Source organism: Manihot esculenta, chromosome 11, assembly GCF_001659605.2.
Source record: "Manihot esculenta cultivar AM560-2 chromosome 11, M.esculenta_v8, whole genome shotgun sequence".
Taxonomy (NCBI): domain Eukaryota; kingdom Viridiplantae; phylum Streptophyta; class Magnoliopsida; order Malpighiales; family Euphorbiaceae; genus Manihot; species Manihot esculenta.
The window spans coordinates 9,888,256-9,912,230 of NC_035171.2; the positions used below are offsets into that span (position 1 = coordinate 9,888,256).

Below are 23,975 nucleotides of genomic sequence, written 5' to 3' on the forward strand. Positions count from 1 at the left end.
CCTGAAGATCACCATGAAGAAAAACATTTTTAATATCCAGTTGATGCAAAGGCCAATCATGTGTAGCTGCCAAGAAAATAAACAATCGAACAGATGCGAGCTTGGCAACTGGGGAAAATGTATCAGAATAGTCAACTCCATAAGTTTGTGCATAATCTTTGGCCACTAAACGGGCCTTGAGGCGAGCAACAGATCCATTAGGATTTACTTTCGCGGCAAACACCCATTTGCACCCAATAGTCCGCTTTCCTGGGGGCAAGGACATCAACTCCCAAATACCATTAGTGTCAAGGGCCATCATTTCCTCTTCCATTGCAGCACGCCAACCAGGATGGGATAAAGCCTCAATAACAGTTTTGGGAACTGAAATAGAATCTAAAGCAGTGGCAAAACAACGAGAAGAAGAGGATAATTGATCATAAGAGACATAAGCTGAAATAGGATAAGTGCAAGTACGTTTACCTTTATGAAGAGCAATGGGCAAATCCAAATCAGACAGTGAAGGATCAGTGGGAGCAAGATCTGTCAACAAAGAAGCGGGTAGTGGAGCGGAGTCAGAGTCCTCTAAGTGTCTGGAATACACATGAAAGATGGGAGGGCGACCTGGCATATGAGCGAAAGGTGTAGGAATAGTCTGAGGAGACAGAGAGCGAACAATGTATAACAAGAGGTCATTTTCCTCCCCTTGAGTGTTATAAACAGATGATGGCAGAAAAAACGGAGTGGACTCAAAGAATGTTATATCCGCAGACGCAAGATACCGATTCAGATCAGGAGAAAAATAACGATACCCTTTCTGACGTCGAGAGTAGTCAAGGGAAGACACATTTGAGTGATTTGGGATCCAATTTAGTAACCTGTGGACGAACATCACGAACAAAACAAGTACACCCAAAGATACGTGGCTCAGTAGGAACAAAGATTTAGTGGGAAACAAAATATTATAAGTGTTGAATCCCACATCGGTTGTGGAAAGGGGTAATGTGCCCCTTATATGGGCCATAGGCAATCCTCCTCCTTGAGCTAGCTTTTGGGGTGAGTTAGGCCTGGCCCAAATTTAATATGGTATCAGAGCCTCCCCATCCGATGTTGGGCGCCCTATAAATGTGCTACGCATCAGTAAAAATTCTGGGCGTGAGGGGTGTGTTGAATCCCACATCGGTTGTGGAAAGGGGTAATGTGCCCCTTATATGGGCCATAGGCACTTCTCCCCCTTGAGCTAGCTTTTGGGGTGAGTTAGGCTTGGCCCAAATTTAACAATAAGGAATATCACTATGAAGGATGGAGGAAGGCATGCGATTGATAAAAAAACAAGCCGTGGATACAGCATCAGCCCAAAAACATTTAGGTACTTTCATTTGGAATAAGAGGGCTTTGGCTACTTCAAGAAGATGTCGATTTTTTCTTTCAGCAACTCCATTTTGTGAAGGAGTATCAACACAAGAGGACCGATGAAGAATCCCTTTTTGTAACAAATAGGATTGAAATTCCCCAGAGAGATACACTTTAGCATTATCATTTTGCAATATACGAATGGGAATATTAAATTGGGTTTGGATTTCAGCATGAAACGCACAAAAGATAGGAAATAATTCTGAACAACTCTTCATTAAAAATAACCAAGTAGTACGAGAGAAGTCATCAACAAAAGTAACAAAGTACTTAAAGCCAGATTTAGACACAGTAGGACAAGGACTCCAAACATCTGAATAGGGGTGAGCATTCGGTCGGTTCGGTTCCGAATCGATTTTGGTCAGAAACTGAATCAAACCGAACTGGTCTGATTCGGTTCGATTCAGTTCGGTTTGATCGATTTCGATTTTTAATTAATTTTTTATTTTTTACACTTTATTTTTAATATTTTAAAATTTAATTAAAATATTTTAATCTTAATATAATTTAATTTCTCTATATTATTGAAAATAACATATTATTATCACTAATCGGTTCGGTTCGGTTTTTTTGATTTTTTTCTGATCAAAACCGAATCGAACCAAAATAACCGAAATTTTTAAAATTAAAAACCGAACCGAATTGAATAAAAAACCAAACCGAATTTTGAAATTAATTCGGTTCGGTCTGTTTTTTCGGTTTGAACCGAATACTGCTCATCCCTACATCTGAATGTGCTAACTCAAAGGGGGACGAAGCCCGTTTATTGACTTGAGACACTGAAGGTAAACGATGATGTTTGGCAAATTGACAAGACTCACAATCTAAAACAGACAAAGAATGAAACTGTGGATATAACCTTTTCAAAGCCGAGAGAGAAGGATGCTCCAAACGACAATGAACATCAAAAGGTGTTAAACGCGTGGAACATGCAAGAGATCTAGGTAGTTGCTGATCCAAGACGTAGAGACCCTCTGACTCATGCCCTCTACCAATAATATGCTTCGTCGAAAGATTCTGAAAAATACAGTGATAAGGAAAGAACGAGACACAACAATTCAATACACGAGTGAGTTTACTAACAGAAAGCAAATTAAATACGAACTTAGGGAGACATAACACAGAGGATACAGAAAGAGAAGGGGTTAAGTTGACATGACCAGAACTCATGACAAAAGATTTAGTACCATCAGCAAGAGTAACGTAAGAAGGCGATGCATGAGACTCGAGATTGGACAAAAGGGTAGAATTACCTGACATATGATCGGTAGCACCAGAATCAATAACCCATTTGGAGGATGAAGATACAAGACATGCAGTAGAGTTACCTGACTCGACAATTGCAGTGATAGAGGAGGAATTAGAGGATTTCAGAGATGCGTGGTATTGGATGAATTGTGCATACTCATCTGCAGATATTAAAATTCCTTGATCTGAGGGGGCCTCAACTGCCATATGTGCCATTTGTGTGCGCTAATTCTTATTCTGTAGAACAGTACCCGTGAACAGTACCGATGAACAGTGCCCGTGAACAGTACCCGTAAACAGTGCCAATGAACAGTACCGGAAAAAAAAAAAAACACCTCCACCCAACACCCAAACGGCAAACAAATCTCAGATCTAACAAGGGGACGGTGTGGCAACTCCAGCGACGGTGAGATCCAAATGTTACCCTTTATGGGTAACCCAAATGAACAGAGTCGTGAGTCTCAAAAAAAAAATTTAAAACTTGACGAGAGAGAAAAAAAAAATTAAATCTCTACGAGAAAGGCTTTGATACCATGTAGGAGGATAATATTTGTTGTTGTATCACAATAAAAATTACAATCTATTTATATATGAGAGACAGTATCTAAACAGGAAGGAAAATCAAGCTTGTGATTATACAATCCCTAAGATTAAGTAACTAACCCATCTATCAATATTTACTTCCTATATTAATATATTTACTTCCTATAACCTATAACACCCTCCTATCTACGAATTTTGGCCAATTAGTTTATTGCAAAAAAGTAATAAGCACAATGATCCTATTTTATAATGCTATGGATCTATGGTTGACAATTTTGCTTATTGCTAATGGTGCATTTGTCCATTTTCTTCCCTTAATCAGGTTTGGTACAGCAATCCAGCTCTAAGGGATTGGTTGAAAGAGCATGCTGATGCATCAGAATTGGATAACCTCAAATGGATGTATTATTTGATTAATAAGAGCCCATGGTAAGTCTCCTTGGATACTTGTTTTCTTTTATTTTTAGCTCTGTTGTGGTGGTACAGATCTCACGCCTCATGTAAAATTTCTTACAGCCGGTATAAATTTTAAAAGAATTATCACTCAATTATAATTCACTCTATTAACAGGTCATCCCTTGATGAAAATAAGCCGTTTTTGACGACAGCAGATTCAGCCATAAAGTTGCTCCCTGAAGCCACAAAACCCGTTACTGGATGGAACGGTCTGGAATATAAAGCAGCATTTCCAATGCTAAAACCACCTGGTGCAAATTTTTATCCTCCAGACATGGATAAAATGGTTAGTGAAGGATTTCATCATGAACTTTAAAGAATAATCTGTTAAATGAGATCCATGTAATGTATGAGGGACCATGCCATTTGGCTATATTTGGCTGTCACTATTTATAGTATCTTCTTTTCACACCCAACATTGAGGCATTAAGTTTCATTTTTGTTGTAGGAATTTGAATTGTGGAAGGGCTCACTGACAGAGAGTAAAAAACATGATGCAACAAGTTTTTTTACTGTTATCAAAAGGCAGAGTGAATTTGATTTTGATTCTTCTCTGCCAAATCATACAGTTGATGGCAGAGATTACTCGACTGGTGTTCATGATCTTTTTAGCATTCCCTACTGTAAAGAGTATAATTCTCTGATCACAAGAGCTGCCAATCTATTGCAAAAAGCGGGTGACTTGGCTGGCTCACCCAGGTATTAATGTTTGCTAAACTTTTGTTTTTGACAGCTTATTTGTTACAAATTGTGCTGAATTTTGTTTCACTTCAATCTTCTTTTGCTGAGTAGCTTAAAGAGGTTACTACATGGCAAAGCTGCTGCATTCCTTTCGAATGACTATTATGACTCAGATATAGCTTGGATGGAATTGGTGAGTCCCCCTACTTGCATTACTGAAAATGTATGTAGTTTTGAGCAATAGTTGGTTCATGTTGGAAGTTATGAAATTCCATACTTCAATAAAGAGGGAGTGTTGTAGGAAGTACGTGTATTTTATATATTCTTATTTAGGGTGATTTTATATTTTCCTGTTTAGTTGGAGAACAATGTTGTTAAGGCGCTGAAAAAGGCGCCAGGCGAGACCCCCTTCACTTGGGCACTTCTTTGAAATAATGTTCTGCTCCTTTTTTTTTTAACAGTTTTAAAAGATTTTTTGAACATAAAACCCTAGTCTTTTGCTCTTATAAGACTTCCAGCAGCCTCTCCCTCTCCTCTTCAAGAATTCAACTCTGTTGCTCTCATAACAGGCATGTCCCTTATCTCTCTCCTCTCCTCCTTTTCTTCTCTCCTTCTCTGCAGCCATCCTGCATGTCCAGCAGTCTCTCTCTCTCTCTCTCTCTTCTCTTTTTTTCCCCTTTTCACTTCTTTTCTCCTCTCAGCTTGAATATTCTTTCTTCCCTTTGCCAACATGGCAGCCAGCAACACTGCAGGTCTGAAGAAGGCAGCAGTGTTGTTGTTGTTTTTCAGTATCTTTGATATTTATGTTTAAACTTCAAAATTCCGGCTTATATGTTTATAGTTTTGGTATCTATATGCAGTCAATTATATGTTTATAGGATCTGATAACCGTCAGGCTCCACACCCCTTCTGGGCCGGGTCGAGGCCCAAAGGGACAAAACAGGCCTCGAAACAGGCCTCGCAACAGGCCTCAAGCCCGGAGCACCCCTCGGTAGGCTTGTCTAACTGCTTCCGCTCAGATTCCAGTACAAGCAACAGGCCGGGTCGCCAAAAAGCCCAAGCCCGGAAAGCTGAAATTCGGCTGTGATCTGACAAGAGGAAAGATAGCAGGCCCAGTCACTTCGCAGCCCTGCCCACTTACTCGCCGAGGGAAATTAAATGGCCACCTAACATGGAGAGGGTCTCTGTGGTATCCGTACGTATGGACTAGTGTGACAGGAAAGATAGCCCTGTAGCAGAGAGGCCGTTACACGTCACTAGCGGACAAGAGGGAAAGGGCATAAAGGAGGAGGCACGCCTTCCTCCAGGGACAAGCTTACACACACACTGAAAAAATCCTATTTTCTGGATCTCTAAACATCAATTGGCGCCGTTTGTGGGAATGAAGGAGATCTTTTCATCGCCGGAGTTCCACTCTCATTACACCCACTGAGATCCACAATGGCAAACCCCAATGAAAACCACACTACTAACACCTTCAACGACCTGAGTTCCGCCCAGGAAGGCCAGCAGTTCTCTTTTTCCAGTCCCACAACTCCCAGTAATCGACCACCAACGCTCTTTAACCCTTCGCCGAGCTCGGCAGGGAACGTACCCACAGCCACCCTGTCTAACCAAGACCTCCATTGCATGGCCCTCCAGTTGCAAAATACTGCTCACTGGTTGGGGCAAATAATGCAGCAGAGAGGCCTCAGCACCCCATTGAATGCGTCAACTGTAGCAGATAGAATCCAAATCAATGAACCCCAGCCTACATTCAACCACCTGGTCCCACTGCAGAGCAGTAGAGAAACTGGAGAAGGAGGCAGAAGGACCGGTGAAGAAGAAGAGCCGGCGGTCAGAGCCCATGGAAGAAGAGTAAGGGAGCTAATAGAAAATGATGAAGCAGAGAGTTACTCTGTGGGAACAGACAGAAAGACGGAAAGTAGAGAAGAGAGAGAGGGGTATCGCTTGGAGAAGAGACCAAGGCAAGAAGAGAAAGATGTAGACAGAAAGCTGCAGGAGATGAGAAAACAACTTCTGGCCGAGCTGGGAACAAAGGACCAAAACCAAACGCTTTTGCCCACTTCCTCACCCTTTTCGGGATGGATCCAACAAAAAAAAAACCATTCCCAAAAAGTTCATGATGCCTGCTATGACGGGACAGGGAACCCAAGGGAACATGTCCTCAACTACAAGACATTTATGGAGCTGCAAACCTTATCGGATGCCTTAATGTGCAAGGTATTCCCCACTACACTTACGGGACCAGCAAGAGCCTGGTTTAATAGTCTGGACACCGGGAGTATCAGGAGTTTTGGCGACCTCGCCAATGTTTTCATCAGTCGGTTTATAGCAGGGGTACCGGCTGACAGAAAAACCAGTTACCTGGAAACAGTGAGACAGAGAAGGAACGAGTCCTTAAGAGAGTACGTGGCCCGTTTCAACACGGAGGCCCTACAGATCCCCGAATTGGATGAAAGCAGGGCGGTGGAAGCCATGCAGAAAGGAACTACCTCCCCCGAGTTCTTCGGCTCGTTGTGTAGAAAGCCCCCCTCCTCGCTGGCAGAGCTGATGAAGAGGGCCGAGAAATACATAAGACAAGATGACGCCTTGACGACAAGCAGATTTGCTAAGGAGACAGCAGATAGAGGAAAGGCCCTAGAGGAAAGGAGGTCGGAAAGGCATGAAAGAAGGCAGAATAAAAAACTCGAGACGTACAGGCAGCCCTAGGATCGGGGGGAGCAAAGACCATTTCCACCATGGGTCCCTGAAACTCTGACCCCTCTCAACGCCTCTCGAGCCGAAGTGCCATGGCAGTCCAGGACAAGGAGTTTCTCCAATGGCCCAAACCCATGAGAACCGAAGCAAGTCAGAGAGATCCTGACAAATACTGTCAATACCACCGCATACATGGCCATGACACCAATAATTGCTACCAGCTGATCAGTGAGATTGAAAGGCTGATTAAAAGGGGCACCTTCGAAACTTTGTGAAAAAACCAGAAGGAGAAAGACCCAGCAAAATTCTACAACAGAAAGACCTCGGAGGTCGGGAGCAGGACCGGTGAATGATGGTTCCAGTGGAACCATCAATATGATTGTCGGTGGGACTGGAGGCCGAATGAGCAGAAGAGGAAAGAAAAGAAGCCGAGGAGGAGAGGAAAGCAGCAGCGAAGTTTTGCAGGTGATAGAACACTCCTCAACCATCATCTCCTTCTCTCCAAAGGACGCCCATGGCATCCAGATGCCTCATGACGACGCCTTGGTTATTGAAGCTATCATCCACAACTTTCGAGTTCGGAAGATCCTGGTTGACGATGGAACCAAGGTGAATTTACTGCCGTACAGGGTCTTCCAGCAGATGGGAATACCGGAAGAACAGCTAGTGAGGGATCAAGCTCCAGTGAAAGGAATAGGCGGAACTCCAGTAGCAGTAGCAGTGGAAGGAAAGATAAAAATGGCCTTGACTTTAGGTGAGCCACCCCTGTCTCGAACTCACTACGCGGTGTTCCTAGTAGTAAAGCTCCCTTTGAACTATAATGCAATACTGGGAATGCCCATGCTGTACGACTTTGAAGCAGTAACCAGCATAAGATACTTGACTATGAAGTTTCCAACTGAGGCAGGAGTGGGAGTAGTCCGGGGGTGTCAAGAAGAAGCAAGAGCAGTATACCTGGCCACAGTGTCAGAACTGAGCTCGGCAGAAGAAAAATTTGATTCAGAAGTCCTGGAAGTCTGAGATGAGAAGAAAGAAGGCAGAACGGAACCAGTCGGAGAACTGGAAACCTTCCCCTTATCAGAAATAGAAACAGACAAGGTTTTCAGTCTCAATGCTGGCCTGACTGAAGAGCAAAAAACTGAAGTGATGGCCCTGATCCGAGGTCACGCCTCAAGCTTCGCTTGGAAGCCATCTGACATGCCTGGGGTAGACCCTGAGGTGATGACTCACAAACTGAACGTCCTTCCCGAAGCTAAGCCGATAAAGCAGAAGAAGAGAGTAGTGGGAAGAGAGAAGCAACAAGCCACCAGGGAGGAGGTACGGAAGCTGGAGGAAGCAGGGTTCATTAGGGAAGTAATGTATCTACAATGGCTAGCAAATCCTGTACTAGTGAAAAAAGCCAATGGCAAGTATAGGATATGTATAGATTTTACTGACCTGAACCAGGCATGCCCAAAGATTGTTACCCCCTTTCTGATATTAATAAAATGGTCGACTCTACGGCCGGTTTTGATTACATGTCGTCTCTGGATGCAATGTCTGATTACCACCAAATTCCAATGGACAGGTCAGACGAGGAGAAGACCTCGTTCATAATAGAAGACGGGACTTACTGTTACAAGGCCATGCCTTTTGGGCTGAAGAATGCTGGGGCGACATACCAGAGACTGATGAATAAAATTTTCAAAGACCAGATTGGTAGGAATGTCGAAGTATATGTGGATGATATGGTGGTGAAGAGTCCGACCTTTCAACAACACTTGATAGACCTGAAGGAAGTATTTGGGGTACTGGAGCAGTACAGAATGAGGCTTGTTGAATCCCACATCGGTTATAGAAAGGGGTAATGTGCCCCTTATATGGGCCATAGGCACTCCTCCCCCTTGAGCTAGCTTTTAGGGTGAGTTAGGCCTGACCCAAATTTAACATGGTATCAGAGCCTCCCCATCCGATGTTGGGCGCCCCATAAATGTGCCACGCACCAGTAAAAATTCTGGGCGTGAGGGGGTGTGTTGAATCCCACATCGGCTATGGAAAGGGGTAATGTGCCCCTTATATGGGCCATAGGCACTCCTCCCCCTTGAGCTAGCTTTTGGGGTGAGTTAGGCCTGGTCCAAATTTAACAAGGTTGAACCCAGCAAAATGCGCTTTTTTCATCAGGGGCGGAAAATTCCTAGGTTACATGGTTAGTGAGAAAGTGGAAGCCATATTGACAATGCCTGAACCGACCTGTGTGAGGGATGTCCAAAGACTCACTGGAAGGGTAGTAGCACTTAATCGTTTCATGTTAAGGTCGGTAGAAAGGTGCCTACCATTCTTCAAGAAGTTGAGAAAAGTTCCAAATTTTGAATGGACTGAGGATTGCCAAGAAGCTTTCAAAGAGCTCAAGTGCTACCTTAGTTCGCCACAGGTACTCAGTAGCCCACTAGAGGGGGAAGAGCTCTTGATCTACTTATCAGCCTCGGAACAAGCCGTCAGTGCTGTGCTGGTGAGAGTGGAAGGAGGAGAGCAGAAGCCAGTATTTTATGTCCACAAAGTACTCAAAGACGCTGAGGTAAGATATCTGAACATTGAAAAAGTAGCATATGCTCTGCTATTGGTAGTTAGAAAATTCAGGATATACCTAGAGAGCCATCAAGGAGTAGTGATGACGGACCGGCCTTTGAAGAAAATCCTCCACAGACCAGAAACTTCAGGACGGATGCTTGCTTGGTCCATTGAGATCAGCCCGTACTGCCTAGAGTACCGACCTTGGACTGCCATCAAATCCCAAGCCTTGGCCGAGTTTATCGCGGAGTGCTCCTTCAATGAAGAACAAATGGAATCCAGAAAAAAACCAACAGAGGCCACGGAGCGAGGGCACGACCAACAACCCCTGCAAAAATTCAGCTGGAGTTTGTTCGTAGATGGGGCATCCAGCGTGGAAGGCAATGGTGTTGGAGTAATGCTGAAAGGACCAGGAGGGTTCAAAGTTTGTTATGCCCTGCGGTTGGAGTTCAAGGCTACCAACAATGTGGCAGAGTATGAAGCTTTGATAAACGGGATGTTGATAGCAATGGAAGTGGGAGCAACCGACCTCGAAGTAAATAGTGACTCCCAATTGGTGGTCAACCAAATAATAGGGGCATATCAGACAAGGGACCCTGTCATGCAAAAGTACTTAGCGAAAGTAAAAGCGGTGGAGACAGAGCTCGGCGAACAGGGAGTTATAGTTCGGTACTAGAGAATACCTCGGGAGGAAAACGAGGAAGCAGATCTGCTCAGCCGATTATCTGAAGAAGAGCTGGAACAGCTCCCCGATAAGGTATACATACAACACATTAGCATACCTGCTTTTAACAAAACAAATACCGTAATGTAGGCACTCCTCCCCCTTGAGCTAGCTTTTGGGGTGAGTTAGGCCTGGCCCAAATTTAACAAATAACATCAGGGAGCTTCGAGCTATCCATAGCAGTATGAGAAGCATACCTTAAAGACGACTGGGGCAGAAAGACAGGACGGACAAAGCGTGCAGAAGGCAGAAGGAGAGTGAGGGTTATGTGAAGATTGAGAGAATTTGAATTCTGAAACAGTAAAGTGAAGAGGAGACGTTTTGATGGGAACCGTCCTCGAGCCGTGTGGTCATAATGGGTTCTAGATATTTACTCCCTCATCACTCATGAAATAACTGCTGAGGAGATAAAGGGGCAATTGATAACCGTCAGGCTTCGCACCCCTTCTGGGCCGGGTCGAGGCCCAAAGGGACAGAACAGGCCTCGAAACAGGCCTCCAGCCCGGAGCACCCCTCGGCAGGCCTGTCTAACTGCTTCCGCTCAGATTCCAGTACAAGCAATAGGCCGGGTCGCCAAAAAGCCCAAGCCCGGAAAGCTGAAATTCGGCTATGTGATCTGACAAGAGGAAAGACAGCAGGCCTAGTCACTTCGCAGCCCTGCCCACTTACACACCGAGGGGAATTAAATGGCCGCCACATGGAGAGGGTCTCTGTGGTATCCGTACGTACGGACCAGTGCGACAGGAAAGATGGCCCTGTAGCAGAGAGGCCGTTACAGGTCACTAGCGGACAAGAGGGAAAGGGCATAAAGGAGGCATGCCTTCCTCCAGGGACAAGCTTACACACACACTGAAAAAATCCTATTCTCTGGATCTCAGAACATCAGGATCAATGAACCAAGCTATTTGTGAGCTATTTGAGGCTCGACTCAATAAAAACTTGACTTGTTTAGAGTTCAATTTTTAGGCTCATTAACTAAACAATCCGAGTTAAATATTGGCAGTATTCGGCTCATGAATACTCGTGAGTTTGACTCGTTTCTAAGTTTAAGAGCATACTTATGAACAAGCTCGTTTGTGGGCTCGTAAATAGGTTTTTTTATAAACTCTTTATAATTTATGATTCACACAAGCATTTATATTAGTTTTGTATTTTATAAATTTATTATTATATTTATTTTAATATTAATTTTTCTAACAATAATATAATATTTAAAATTATAGTATAATCATTATAAAAGTATATATGTATAAAATGTAATTATTTATCATTTAGTTTTAAATTTGTAATAAAAATCAAGTTAATGCTACGACTATACAAGGAGTAAAATTAGTATATTAGATAATAAAAAGTTCTTAATATAAAATAATAAATACTAGATAATAAATATTAAATAATGTTATAAATACCCTTTGATAAAAAAATGTCATAAATAGTTCCTCAATAATGATATAAGTAATATTATATAATAAATGGGCTTGATTTAGATTATTTGTGATTCGTCCAAATATTTATATTAGTTTTGTATTTTATAAATATGTACTTATATATTTTTTTTAATATTAATTTGTATAAATATAATATACTATTTAAATTAAGGAATATTTTTATAAATATAATTAGTTATAATTTAAATTTAACTTTGTAACCAAAAAATCAAGTCAATACTATTACTATATGAGAAATAAATTTAGTATATTAGATACAAATATCTTCTTAATATGAAGAAATAAATTATAGATAATAAATATTAAGTAACGCTATAAATACTTTCTCAACCATGATTATTGGATAATAAATACTCTCTCAATTTTTTTATATATATTTGTATTATTTATTTATCTCTCTTATTTTTTTAAAAAAATTTTCAGAAGATTAAGTTATGCTAAAGTACTGTAATTGTTACTATTACTTTATCTATTTCTCTCACTCTTTGAGTAATTATTGTTGATGCTTAAAACATAGTAAGAAAGGGTAAATTATATCATCAATCTCTTAACTTTAAGGGTAATTGCATATTTGTCCCACAACTTCATTTTGTTGCCAAAAAGTCTCTCAACTTTACAATCTGATAGACAAATCTTGTTAATCAGCGTGCTTTTGTTACTGTTGGTTAAGGCTGCAGTGAGTGGTTCCCTTCTCATTTTTTCAGTTTTTATTTGTTCTTATATTTATTTGATGCCAAAATGATGTGGACTGAAGTGATGTAGTAGGAATTAATATCAACAGATAATATAACTTTGAGTCCTAAATAAAACTAAACAGAGGGATGGAACCTTCAAGGCTTCAACATAGTAGCCAACTCCAATAAGTTTGGGATTAATGCTTCATGCAGCTTACTTGAATTTTGTTATATTTCTTAAGGTTTCCTTTTTTTTCTTTTAATTCTTTAATAGCATTTGTTTATCAAATAAAAAAAAGGAGCATTATAGTCCTCCAAGGCTCCACTACTTTGTATTATACTAGGGTTGCACCTTTTGGACTATTGTTATATTTGATTTGTTTAACCTTTAATGGAGTAAAGGAATAATTAACTTGCAAGAAAATTTTTCAATGAGTAATTAGGTTCACGAAGAATTTTTTTCTTCATTTTAAACCTTTTGGTTACCTTTTTATGTTACCCCATCAGGTGGTTAAGCTTTTAGCATTCCCATCAAAGTCTGATGTGCATTTGTTTTATCTTTTTTCTATTGTCTAGGACTCTAAGCTGGATGTGACTATAGGACCATATGAGACATATGAAGATGCACTTTTTGGATACAAGGTAAAAATTTGCAAATGGTATATTACCATATAGTTATTTTCATTCTGCTTTACTGAATTAATGTACAACGTAAATTGAGGACAATAATGAAATTGCTGATGTTGCACAGCATCCATTATAATTTTGATCGTCAATTGCTTCTAGTTTGGGATATTTATGACTTGCTTATTTTGCTTATTGCTATTTCGAGTCTCTAGTGACAAACTCTTGGTACAATAATAAATATTGAGAATAAACACATTATTGCATAGGATTTCAAATTTGGATCAGAAAATAATTTTTGGTGGAATTAGGTAGAATTACTGCTGTTTAGGAATTAAATCTGAGTCCCCCTTCATTGACCGCCATCCTGTGATGCAATCCATGCGAAGGGGACTTATATGTGTTTATATTGAGATAGTCAAAATATTAACATACAGATAATGCAAGCTTTATCTCTATTTTAAATTTTAATTAATCTCAAATAACTGAATCTGAAGGAGATGGGCCAAAGTTAGGCTGTAGCTTCACAAAAACCAAGGTTTCCATTGTCATTTTTAACAAAATTATCCCTCCCACCCTTTCTTTCTTGCACGCAGATGCTTGTTTAGTTACATAGTAGAACACATGCATTCCCATATGTGCATGTCTGTATGTATACAAATGGATGCCCCTTGTATTTCTATGATGGTGTGCGAATGTCCAAATGCATATTATTTTCATTAGAAATAAATTTTTTAGTGGATTCCTATTCTTAGCTAACTGCTATTGCTCATGAGTTGCATTACCTTTATCTATTGCTCATGAGTTGCATTACCTTTATCTTAGGCTACATTTGAAGCTTTCATTGGAGTCCGGGATGATGAAGCAACTGCTCAACTTAAACTCTTTGGCAATAATTTGCAGGTACTTGGTGGAGTTATCTACATCCAAAGTTGTAGCACATCTTCTACTTCCTATTTTTTTCTTTCTATAGGAATTTTTGAATTCCTCCTTTCTGACAAAATATTGTGTCCCCCTTTCTGATGAAAAAGATCGTTTGTTCAGGTTTTGGAACAACATCTTCCAATGGATGACATTTACAAATCAACAAATGTTAATTCTGCTCCTATTCGGGTCATTAAACTGATCTATAATGCGGGGGTGAGTTGAAGGAATCATTCGTTAGAACTTAAATCTACTTTGACAGGTTATTTTTGGGAAGTATACTCTTTAGCCTCTTCTTCAGATACTTCAAAGTTTTATACCAGTGTTTCCAATCATCCACTGATAAAGTGCTTGCAGTTGATGCTTCATCCCTACTATTCTGTTGTATATAATCCCTCATCTGTGTAAGAAATTGAGGCTAATAGGTTTACATTTACATCAGGATGTGAAGGGTCCTCAGACCATTGCTTTCAATTTACCCAATGATGAGCGTATAGTAAAAGAACGGGGAACTTCAATGGTCATGCTTAAGAATGTTTCAGAGGCCAAGTATAAAGTTTTTTCACTATTATTCTTGCAGCTTTTTCATTCTGTTGCTTTTCAGAATTTTTTATCATTACTGGATGAAATTTTTTCAAATGACAGTCAATGATTGTCCTATCCTAACCAGGTTCAAGCATATCCTTCAACCTATTGCTGATGTGTGTATCGCTAAGGAACAAAAGGAACTTGTAGATTTTGAATCTTTCTTTACACACACCATCTGCCATGAATGCTGCCATGGTATCGGTCCTCATACTATAACACTTCCAAATGGTCAAAAGTCTACAGTGAGAGAGGTTAGTTTCTTAACTTCATATTGCCTCTATAGATTTTGGATTTTATAGGCTTTTAGATGGTACATATGCATAACATTTCTCACCTTTCAGTCATATTACTAAATTCCATACAAAAACTTATTTTCATTCAACATGTGTTGTCAGCATAAATACAATCAGGCACATTTCTGCTGAGTGAACGTAGATGAAAAATTAATCATTTTCCAGGGCTACTGTATAAAAAGGCAACAGAATAATATTTCCATCTTGAGATGGATATTACTTTGTCTTCAATCGTTATTTCATTCAGAAACCGACATGATCTCAAATTTTCTGTGTTTTTCCTTTCTATGATTTGATACAGGAGTTGCAAGAACTCCACTCGGCTTTGGAAGAAGCAAAAGCTGATATAGTTGGCCTTTGGGCGCTCAATTTTTTAATTAACCAGGTCAGTCATGAAAATTGCAGCATATATGGGCCAACAACATATCTAACAATGTAGTTTCAAGAAAAGCAAAACTATCAATTTACAATCCAACTTCATTGATACTGAACTTGCAGTCATCTGGCAATACATTTGAGAAGGTGAATTAAGTAGGCTGTTGTGTCGAGTGGCCATACAATTTTGATCAAAACATTACCTAATTCTAACTTGAGTTTAGGTGAATTCTCTTTAACCTTTTCTCCAGTAGTCTGGAAAAAGGTGACATCTTTATTATTTTATGAACCCAGGAAATTCATCCTCCAATTGAAACGCAATTCACTAGGATGACTTCAGAATGGTTTTCCATTGTCTAATCATCATAGATTTTATGCTTGTCCTTTTAGTCTAGGAGGCTTTACTTGGTTATTTAGGACTCTCTCCCCCTCAATCTATCTATTCATACATGTGCCTAAGGTTGCTGGATTTGCTATCTATTCATCTATTCATACATGTGTTTAAGGATTGCAGGATTTGCTTCCAAAGAGTTTGGAAAAGTCTATGTATGTTTCTTTTCTTACGGGATGTTTTCGATCTGTTCGATTTGGTTTAGAGGAAGCTCATGGGTAAGCTAATCATTCATCCTTTCTTTAATCCACTGGTGTAAATTGTGCTGATCATTCTACATCTACTAAATATTGTCAGAAAAGGACAAGCAGTGCAGTTCAATTGGTTATTTGAGAAAGAAGCCTTTGTTTTGCATCCTGATGAGACATTCTCTGTTGATTTTGCCAAGGTATACAGTCCCTCCAACTTCCCTTGTTACTGAATTACTCTTACTGAAACATCAAGGCCATAACTTTGGTTCATTTGATAGGTTGAAGGAGCAGTTGAAAGCCTTAGTAGAGAGATTCTAACCATACAGGCAAAAGGTGACAAAGGAGCTGCAAGTTTGTTACTCCAGAAATACTGTAAAATGACACAGCCATTAAAACTTGCACTGCTCAAATTAGAGAGCATTCAGGTATGAGCTGCGAAGTTCCGTTACTTGCCTGTGCATGTGTGTGCGTCTAGTGAGAACTAGTTTGCCAATAAATAATGCCATTTATTAGCATATTTGTATAGAAATGGGAATTTATTTGATTGTTGTATCTTCTGCCTGATTAACTGCATCCCCTTGGTGAATGGAACTGTAATCTCTTAAGAGAAGGCAGATCAGGCACTTGACGTGTTTTTAGAATATCAATCATATTATTAGTTTTATTTGTAAAAAGTTGTGCATGAGAAATGAATGATCTCATCTGACAATTTGACAAATATATGATATATTGCATTAGTTGAAAAGTTTGAAGTCCAGCATATTTTGTACCTTAAGAATAATTTACAAAAAATGATTATAGCAACAATTGTAATTACATGGTGGCACATTTCAGGATTCTTGTTTGTAGTGTTAGATTGTTAGATTATAACTTGCTATTACTTCTTGTTTATGCTTGACGTTTCCTCATTGCTTTATCTATAACTCTGGTTTTCAGGTGCCTGTAGATATTGCTCCCACATTTACCTTTGCCGATGAAACTTTGGGGTAAAGGCAATATGTGGGTATCAGACTCACACCCGACGCTTGTCTTGCAAATTCATATCAAACAAACGAGGGTTTTGGAATTTCATCCATTTCTTTTAAAAAAAAAAAAAGATTTAAATGTCGGTAATGTGATGATGCTATATAGCAGCAACATCTTCAATGCTTCTACCGAGCAGGGTTTGTTTCTATCATCGCCTAAAGCTGAGTAATTTCATTTCTTTCGTGGATTAAGCTTGTAAAAATTATCGGATGGACTCGTGTCTTTGTGCGCAAACCACAGAGGAAAAAAAACACACTTCAAAGTGCAAAGGCAAGCCGCTCTCCTCTCGCTTCGCCTTGCAGGAATGTTTTAGCCTTTGCACAGAGCACATCTGTGAAGCCACACGGGTTCTTGGCGTGCGTACAAGAGAGATACGTGACTTGAGTCAAACATGAGCTTTACCTGCAACTTTTAATGAGGAAATAGTCTGATAATTTCGGGTCCATGGCTGAGCTAGAAATTTATTTATTTATTTACCATGCCAACATTACTGCTTTTACATGTTCATCAAGGGCAACGAAGTACACATTCCCGGGTAGGGGAGTAGAACCCAGTATTTTGGGTGATTCTCGAACGCTATTGATCAACTCAACTAGTGGCAGGTAGAAATATATTCGTGTGGGTTGAAGATTAGGCATAAAAATTAATACTTAGTAAATTTTCTACTTGAATTAAACACCGCGTTACTAATTTTTATTGGGTCAGAATTATAAATAAAAGCAAAATCTTTTCGGTTTTTGTCAATCTTTTGGCATATTTTGTAAATTTTTCAAAATTTTTTTGTAACATCGTGTATCTAAATTTTTTAAAATTGCGAAATATATAATTGTAATTTTATTTATTTTTAACATATATTTTTTTCATTTTATTTTTTAATTGATTCAATTTTATCATTACCATTTTCTAACTTTTTCATGGTATACAAATTCTTTAACCGTTTAGTTAAAATTGGATAGTTTTAATATCATAATTACTCGCTCTGAAGCTTATCATTGCTTTGATATCCACTGTCGTCTGGTCCAGCTTAGTATATCTGGCATCCACCCACGCGATACGGGTTTAAATTTCAACAGTGAAACCAAATGATGTATGAACTTCTTTGATTGTTTATCTGTAAAACAAAGCAAAGATGAGTTGTTGGTGTCAAAGTAGTGAATGCTTTGAGTTTTAAAAATTGCATAACTTGGCAATTGCTGTTGGCTAGTAACGACTAAGGTTAGTTATTTTTATAATGCGAGAAGATAAAATTAGGGGTTCATAATTCATTGAATCTAGGCTATTGGCCAGTAGAGTGGATTCCATTGACAACGACTAAGTAATAGTCTTGGTCGGCCTTGTAGTCTTCATATGTTCAGGTTGTGGATAATAATGTTCTCTACAAGGATTATAAGTTATAGTCAAGTCATCAATTGTGAATCAAATGAGACTTCAGTTTTCTCTCAATTGACGAGACATGAATCATATCAATTACTACAACTAAATTTTTAATAATAATTATAAACAAATAAAAATAAATTTCAAATTTAATTAGTGAAATTTACATAAAATTTAAATAAAATTTTAAAAAGTCAAAATTATTTTAAAATTTAAACGATTGGATTAAATTTTCAAACACGAAATTCCATTATCATGTGTTGTATTTGACTAGATGCATTACATAGGGAATTTAACAGGGTTATATTTGAATAGATGCGATGCCCCGATGTCTTTATTCCTCGTCAGACTCAACTGAGAGGAGGAAAAGTCGCAAAATTTCACTAGGTAAATTTGGCTAATGCATTACAACCAAATTGCATGTCAAGGACAAAACAGAATCTGACGAACAAATATACATGAACTTCAGTATTTTCACAGGTACTCCTAAAAGCTTGCAACTCCAGTTCATGAATAAAATGGAATGTAGAAAACCTAGACAACTTTTAACTCCTTAAGCCAGGCTGTGTGCAGTGGACAAGGATCAGGTTTCCCTTGAGCAATTGCCTTCTGAGATAGAGAATAGAACCACCCATTCCTCCACTTGAACTGCAATAATCAAATTTCCAAATCAGATTCTTTTTCTTCTGCAATTCCAATGGTTTCAACTATTATTTTGGTTAGATTATTTGACAGGCACCACAGGGGAACTAGAGCCACATTAATCTGTGTATGCTCAGAAACCTTAGCTGTGATGTGAAGATTTTTTACCTCTTTAACAGCTGTTGGGAAGTGGGCAACAGCCCTTGAGTAAGCACATAATCTGTCCTCAATACCTTCGTCAAATGCTATTCCTTTTTCTGCAGCTGCAGCAGCTGCAAGTTCTGCAATAAGGCTAGAAACCTGAAAGCAAAAATCTCGGAAACAATCAGTTTCCTAGTTACTGTTGCTTCACAATTGACATTGGTGATATTATAAAGACTAAAAGAATTTCGCACGTGATACTGAACTAGGAAAATTTATATCAAAATGTTACCTTGGCTTAACCGACCAACCTAATCAGTGATTGAATTAAATTAGATTATGAACATACCAACTTAACCCTTACTCAGCCTGTTAATAGTTTAATGAACTGGGAAGCCATGCCCATCAATAAATGAACCTCAAAATACTGGCATGAAGCCATACTCAACATTTGTAAGATTCATTGCTCAGGGTAATCAGGAATCTATCCACTGGAAAAATAGCTGACATGTGCTAGTAGAAAGCACTCACCGCAAAAAGAAAGCCACCTTCCAGTAGTTAATAATTATGAGAGCAAATCAATCACCAAAAATAAGACCCGGGGTTTTCAAACAAGGACACGCTCCATATTTTATGCATGTGATCAGGATATAAGCTAGCTCGGTTCAAACCGGAACTGTTCTGAAACCAAAATGCCTTCTGAAACCGGACCGTAGCTGGGCCTAGTACTATCTAAGATCCAATTGATTTGACACTTCAAAACAGTACATAAACAGGCTGTTATCACTAATTGTGCTAGTACCATCTCATATTAACCATTATAGATCTTCACACTAAATCACTATCCTTGAAGTGCCAGATCATCATTTACCTACTCATGCAAAATCAAATACGTATAAGAAAAAAATGTATGATGGAGGACTACATCAGGTAGTCATCAGATTTACTACAACCATATGAAGACACTTGAAACATATAATTATATATTTGTATTTAGCATAGCAGTACAAAAGTCATATAGTAAACAAAATGTGATGGAAGACAGCATTACCTCTGAGCGGTATTCTTTCTCCACAACACCAACCGTTGCCCCTGGATGACGAGCTCCAACAAGCATGAATGCTGCAATCCATATCAGCTTCTCTAACATTTGCTTCTGAAAAGCTTCCTTATCAAGGACCTGATTACATAGACAAGAAATATAAACATAGACAAGAAATATAAACACAATTAGATGAATATTACGGACTTAAATGTAAGAGTTTGATAGACAATGCAGAATCAATCACAGGGTTAATTCAAAACTAAAGCTCTTAATGATCCAAAAGTTACCAAACCTAAGTCCAAGACCACAACCTATATTTGGGTGAAAGTTGTTTAAGGTATGAGTTTTTTAAATTTGTTTGAGAAAAAGGCTTCGAATGAAACTTGCAAATTGATGGGTTGGCAAAGCTTTGATGCCTTAACTTCTCAACTTACCTTACTTTACTTAGGAAAACCTTCCTACACCCCATTAAAACAGGCTAAAGTTCAGCCCAAACTTGAAGATATGATCTTATTTATATCAACGTCCAATTCCCACAACAATCCTCACAAACCTCAATTAGAAAATAAAATTACAGAACAACACATGCCAATTAAACAATAAAGAAAAAAAAATCCTTCTTTACCTTGCAAGAAAGGCCTCCCCAATATAATCTTGCAGCTATAGCAGATGCCCATTTTCCATATGCCGCAGTCAATCCTTCAGGATTGGTATCAGTTTTCCCATCAATAGGAGGTTCTCCAAGCTTCGAAACAGCAAAATATGCCAGCACTTGGTCTGCATCTCCCAGCCCTTTACTTTCAAGCCATGGCTCCAGCATTCCATTCTGGAAAAAGACCAAATCTGCTAGATTGTCAAGACCCACTCAAGCTAGCACATAAACCACTAACCAGAACCCCAGAACAAATTCGAAGACAAAGGAATCCACACTTTTCAGATCACAAAAATCCACAAACAAGGCAATTCGACAAACATTAATGAATATAGTTGGAAGAATAATCAGGTGGTTATACCGTTCCATCTGGACTTGGGAGTAGCTTCAAGAACAGCCTCAAGATCATCATTCCTGGTACAGACCAGAATGGGGCCTTCAAAATCAAGAGGAACAGACTCTCCTCTCTTCACCAGCAAATCCTGACCATTACCCATTTCTTGCAAGGCCCTTCCTACCCGTCCACCGCCGACTATAACGGCTGGGGCCACCTTAGCAGCAGTGGCTGTCGAACCGGGGGCTGCAGCCATAGCGAAAATTGAAGTCTTCTGAGTTCTAATAACAAATTTGGTGCGAAAGAAAATGAATTTTGAAGTGGGTTTAATGAGAGAAGAGCTAGAGAGAGTAAGGGTGGAAGTGGCCATCGGCAACGGAGGCAATGGTGGGACGACGACTGGAGAGAGATGGTGATGGTATCAGGGGCATGATGGAAGTGTGGTAGCGATGCGTCTTGGTAAAATACAAGGGGAGCTTCGAGAGTCTGGGTATGAACGAGAAGGGGAAGGCCACTCAATTTTTAGCTGTTTATCCAAACAAGACTTTACCCGAATATGTGCAATTGCAAATGCGTAGACATTCATTCATATATATTCTCATATCTTTCAATATTATAATTATTTATAAATAAATACTTTTTTTATAAATTAACTTCGCATATTAATTAAATTTAATATTTTATATTTAATAATAAATTAATAAAATAAAAATTAAATAAATAATTTTTTACATTATATCTATCTAAATTCAAATCCAAAAGAACTTTATTTTTTCACTTCTAAAATTTTCCCCTTCTCAATGATTTACTTTTTTTCATTTAATTAGGTTAAAAAGGAAACAATATTTTTTATTTTATTTTTTTCACCTTTAAAATATTAGAAATAACTCAAATGTGAGAGAGTGAATTGTTACACTACTTAAAAAAAATTGAATGATTAAATTATTATTATTTAATAATAAATCTTTAACAGAATAATTATTTTATTAATAAAATTAAATCACAAAAATTAATTTCTTTAATAAAAAAGTAAAAAATTAAAATGCAACTTAGTCTAATCAGCTTTCATTAAATTATATTGAATCTAGGATAAATGAACTATTTAATTATAATTTCATGAAAAATTATTGCTAAAATTATAACATTATTGAACATAAAACAATGGTTTTATTTATATTTTTAAAATAGATAAAAATTAATTTATCGTGTTAAAAATAATAATTATCTTCTCATTTATATATAATCTAAGGTCAAAAATTACATACAAAATCATTAGTTTCTCTTTAATAAATTATATTTAAAATTTAATTAAATTTCATAAAACTTTAATTTTAGAATCGAACCAAAATGCGATGTCAAACATTATTGGCTAAACTTTTACGTGTGTTGTGAGAAGTTTTGAAAAAGCATTTTTGAGAGTCTAAGTGTTAAAAAGAGATTGTTGGTCCCAATAAGCTATGCAGGCTGCTTTTTCTTTTATCCAGAATCATTTTAGCCGGAAATTGAGATCGATTCTCGGTTTAAATTAAAAAAAAATTAATTAAATTAAATTAATTTAAAATTTTAATTTAAATTTTTATTTATTTCAGTTTTATTTAATTTTTAATTTTAAAAATTTTAATTATTTTGATTCGATTCAATTTTAATTTGAAAAAAATAAAAAAATGAATTGAATTGATAATAATATATTATTTTTAATAATATAAAAAAATTAAATCACATTAATATTAAAATATTCTAATTAAATTTTAAAATACTAAAAATAAAGTATAAAAAATAAAAGATTTATTAAAAATTTAAACTGATCAAATCGAATCGAATCAGACCGGTTCAGTTTGATCTAGTTTCTGACTAAAATCGATTCAATTCGATTTTTATAAATACTAAAATTTTGATTTTTGATTTATTTAATTCGATTCGATTTTAAATCGAACTGATCAAATACTCACCTCTAACCAAAACTCTAGAGGTGGTCGCGTTCTCGTGCGTATTGGGGCTTTTGTTTCTTATTCTTAGATCAGTTTTGTAACTGAATCTGGTGTCGTTTTGGCCTCCAATGGTTAGCTATGGTTCGATATGAAACTTAAAAATATCTACTCAACTGCCATATGTTACGGAACTTGCAGCTTATTCTCAATTCTATGCTGCCTTAGCTCCTTAAATGAACTAAATCAGCCCCCCACACCAGCAGGTGTCAAAAATAATGGCACTTGAATAGAAAAAGTGGAAAATAGTAGCCAATGAAAGGAAAACAATTGGGAAGACAAATGAGCAAATGGGCAGAATTTCACTAAGTAAAAGAAGCTTTACAAGTGTGATTTTAGTAGCTCACTCTCTCTTTACAAAGTTCTCTCTTGATGCCCCTAATATGTTCAAAGGGACCCCTATTTATAGTTGTTGCACCTCCCTAATGTGCGGCTGAGAATAAAGCTTCCAAGAGAAGCTCTCATTAATTTATTCACAAGCTGACAGATTCATTGAATCTGTCAAATGGCCTGGTGAAGCTCCCTCAGCAAGCTGCTGTCTTGTCATCCCTAGCAAGTTACTGTTTTGGCTGCCCTAGCAAGTTGCTGTTTTGGCTGCCCTAGCAAGTTGTTGTTTTGGCTGCCCTAGCAAGTTGCTGTCTTGACTTCTCCAGCAGGCTGCTATCTTGTCTTCCCTGGCAGGCTGCTGTCTTATCTTCCCTAGCAAGTTGCTGTTTTAGCTGCCTCAGCAAGCTGTTGTCTTGGCTTTTCCAGCAGGCTGCTGTCTTGGCTTTTCCAGCAAGTTGCTCTTTTGCCCATGTGCAGAGTATTCTAGAGACTTTCTAGTTTACTGATCCTGGCATCATTGGCTGGAAATTGGCCCAAATTTGCTCAAATGGGCTACCAGACGGAGCCCATCGCCCTAGCCTATTTCTGCCTGAATTGGCCCAATTCTATGCAGTCTGCTTTGGCCCAATAGGCTTACCGCGTGCCCCAAT

At 38.3% G+C, this 23,975-nt stretch overlaps 2 protein-coding genes across 3 annotated transcripts; one reads left to right on the top strand and one right to left on the bottom strand.

The window, feature by feature from the left end:
• Positions 1–3,467: 3,467 nt before the first annotated feature.
• LOC110626664 (nudix hydrolase 3) lies at positions 3,468–17,270 on the top strand. The gene is made up of 14 exons (XM_021772702.2): positions 3,468–3,612; positions 3,754–3,925; positions 4,088–4,338; positions 4,432–4,513; positions 12,990–13,055; positions 13,863–13,940; positions 14,082–14,177; positions 14,404–14,510; positions 14,632–14,800; positions 15,144–15,227; positions 15,732–15,826; positions 15,906–15,996; positions 16,078–16,224; positions 16,736–17,270. The coding sequence occupies exons 1-14, from the start codon at positions 3,584–3,586 to the stop codon at positions 16,787–16,789; spliced, it is 1,521 nt and encodes a 506-aa protein (XP_021628394.2). The 5' UTR covers positions 3,468–3,583; the 3' UTR covers positions 16,790–17,270.
• A 1,217-nt stretch (positions 17,271–18,487) lies between these two features.
• LOC110625512 lies at positions 18,488–21,576 on the bottom strand. 2 transcript variants are annotated; one of them, XM_021771132.2, is made up of 5 exons: positions 21,041–21,576; positions 20,653–20,853; positions 20,034–20,162; positions 19,010–19,141; positions 18,488–18,847 (listed from the first exon to the last, which is right to left on the bottom strand). In XM_021771132.2, the coding sequence occupies exons 1-5, from the start codon at positions 21,089–21,091 to the stop codon at positions 18,734–18,736; spliced, it is 627 nt and encodes a 208-aa protein (XP_021626824.1). In that variant the 5' UTR covers positions 21,092–21,576; the 3' UTR covers positions 18,488–18,733. The 2 variants fall into 2 exon arrangements, with proteins under 2 accessions (XP_021626824.1, XP_021626823.1); XM_021771131.2 differs by having other exon boundaries at positions 20,653–20,870; positions 21,041–21,574.
• Positions 21,577–23,975: the final 2,399 nt, after the last annotated feature.

Coding starts and splice junctions, on each gene's coding strand:
- LOC110626664 (XM_021772702.2), top strand. CDS start 3,584: ATGTATTATTTGATTAATAAGAGCCCATG. Junction 3,926..4,087: donor CTCCAGACATGGATAAAATG/GTTAGTGAAGGA, acceptor TTTTTGTTGTAG/GAATTTGAATTGTGGAAGGG. Junction 13,941..14,081: donor TCTTTGGCAATAATTTGCAG/GTACTTGGTGGA, acceptor TCGTTTGTTCAG/GTTTTGGAACAACATCTTCC.
- LOC110625512 (XM_021771131.2), bottom strand. CDS start 21,383: ATGGCCACTTCCACCCTTACTCTCTCTAGCTCTTCTCTCATTAAACCC. Junction 20,871..21,040: donor TCCCAAGTCCAGATGGAACG/GTATAACCACCT, acceptor ACAATCTAGCAG/ATTTGGTCTTTTTCCAGAAT. Junction 18,848..19,009: donor TCCCAACAGCTGTTAAAGAG/GTAAAAAATCTT, acceptor TGATTATTGCAG/TTCAAGTGGAGGAATGGGTG.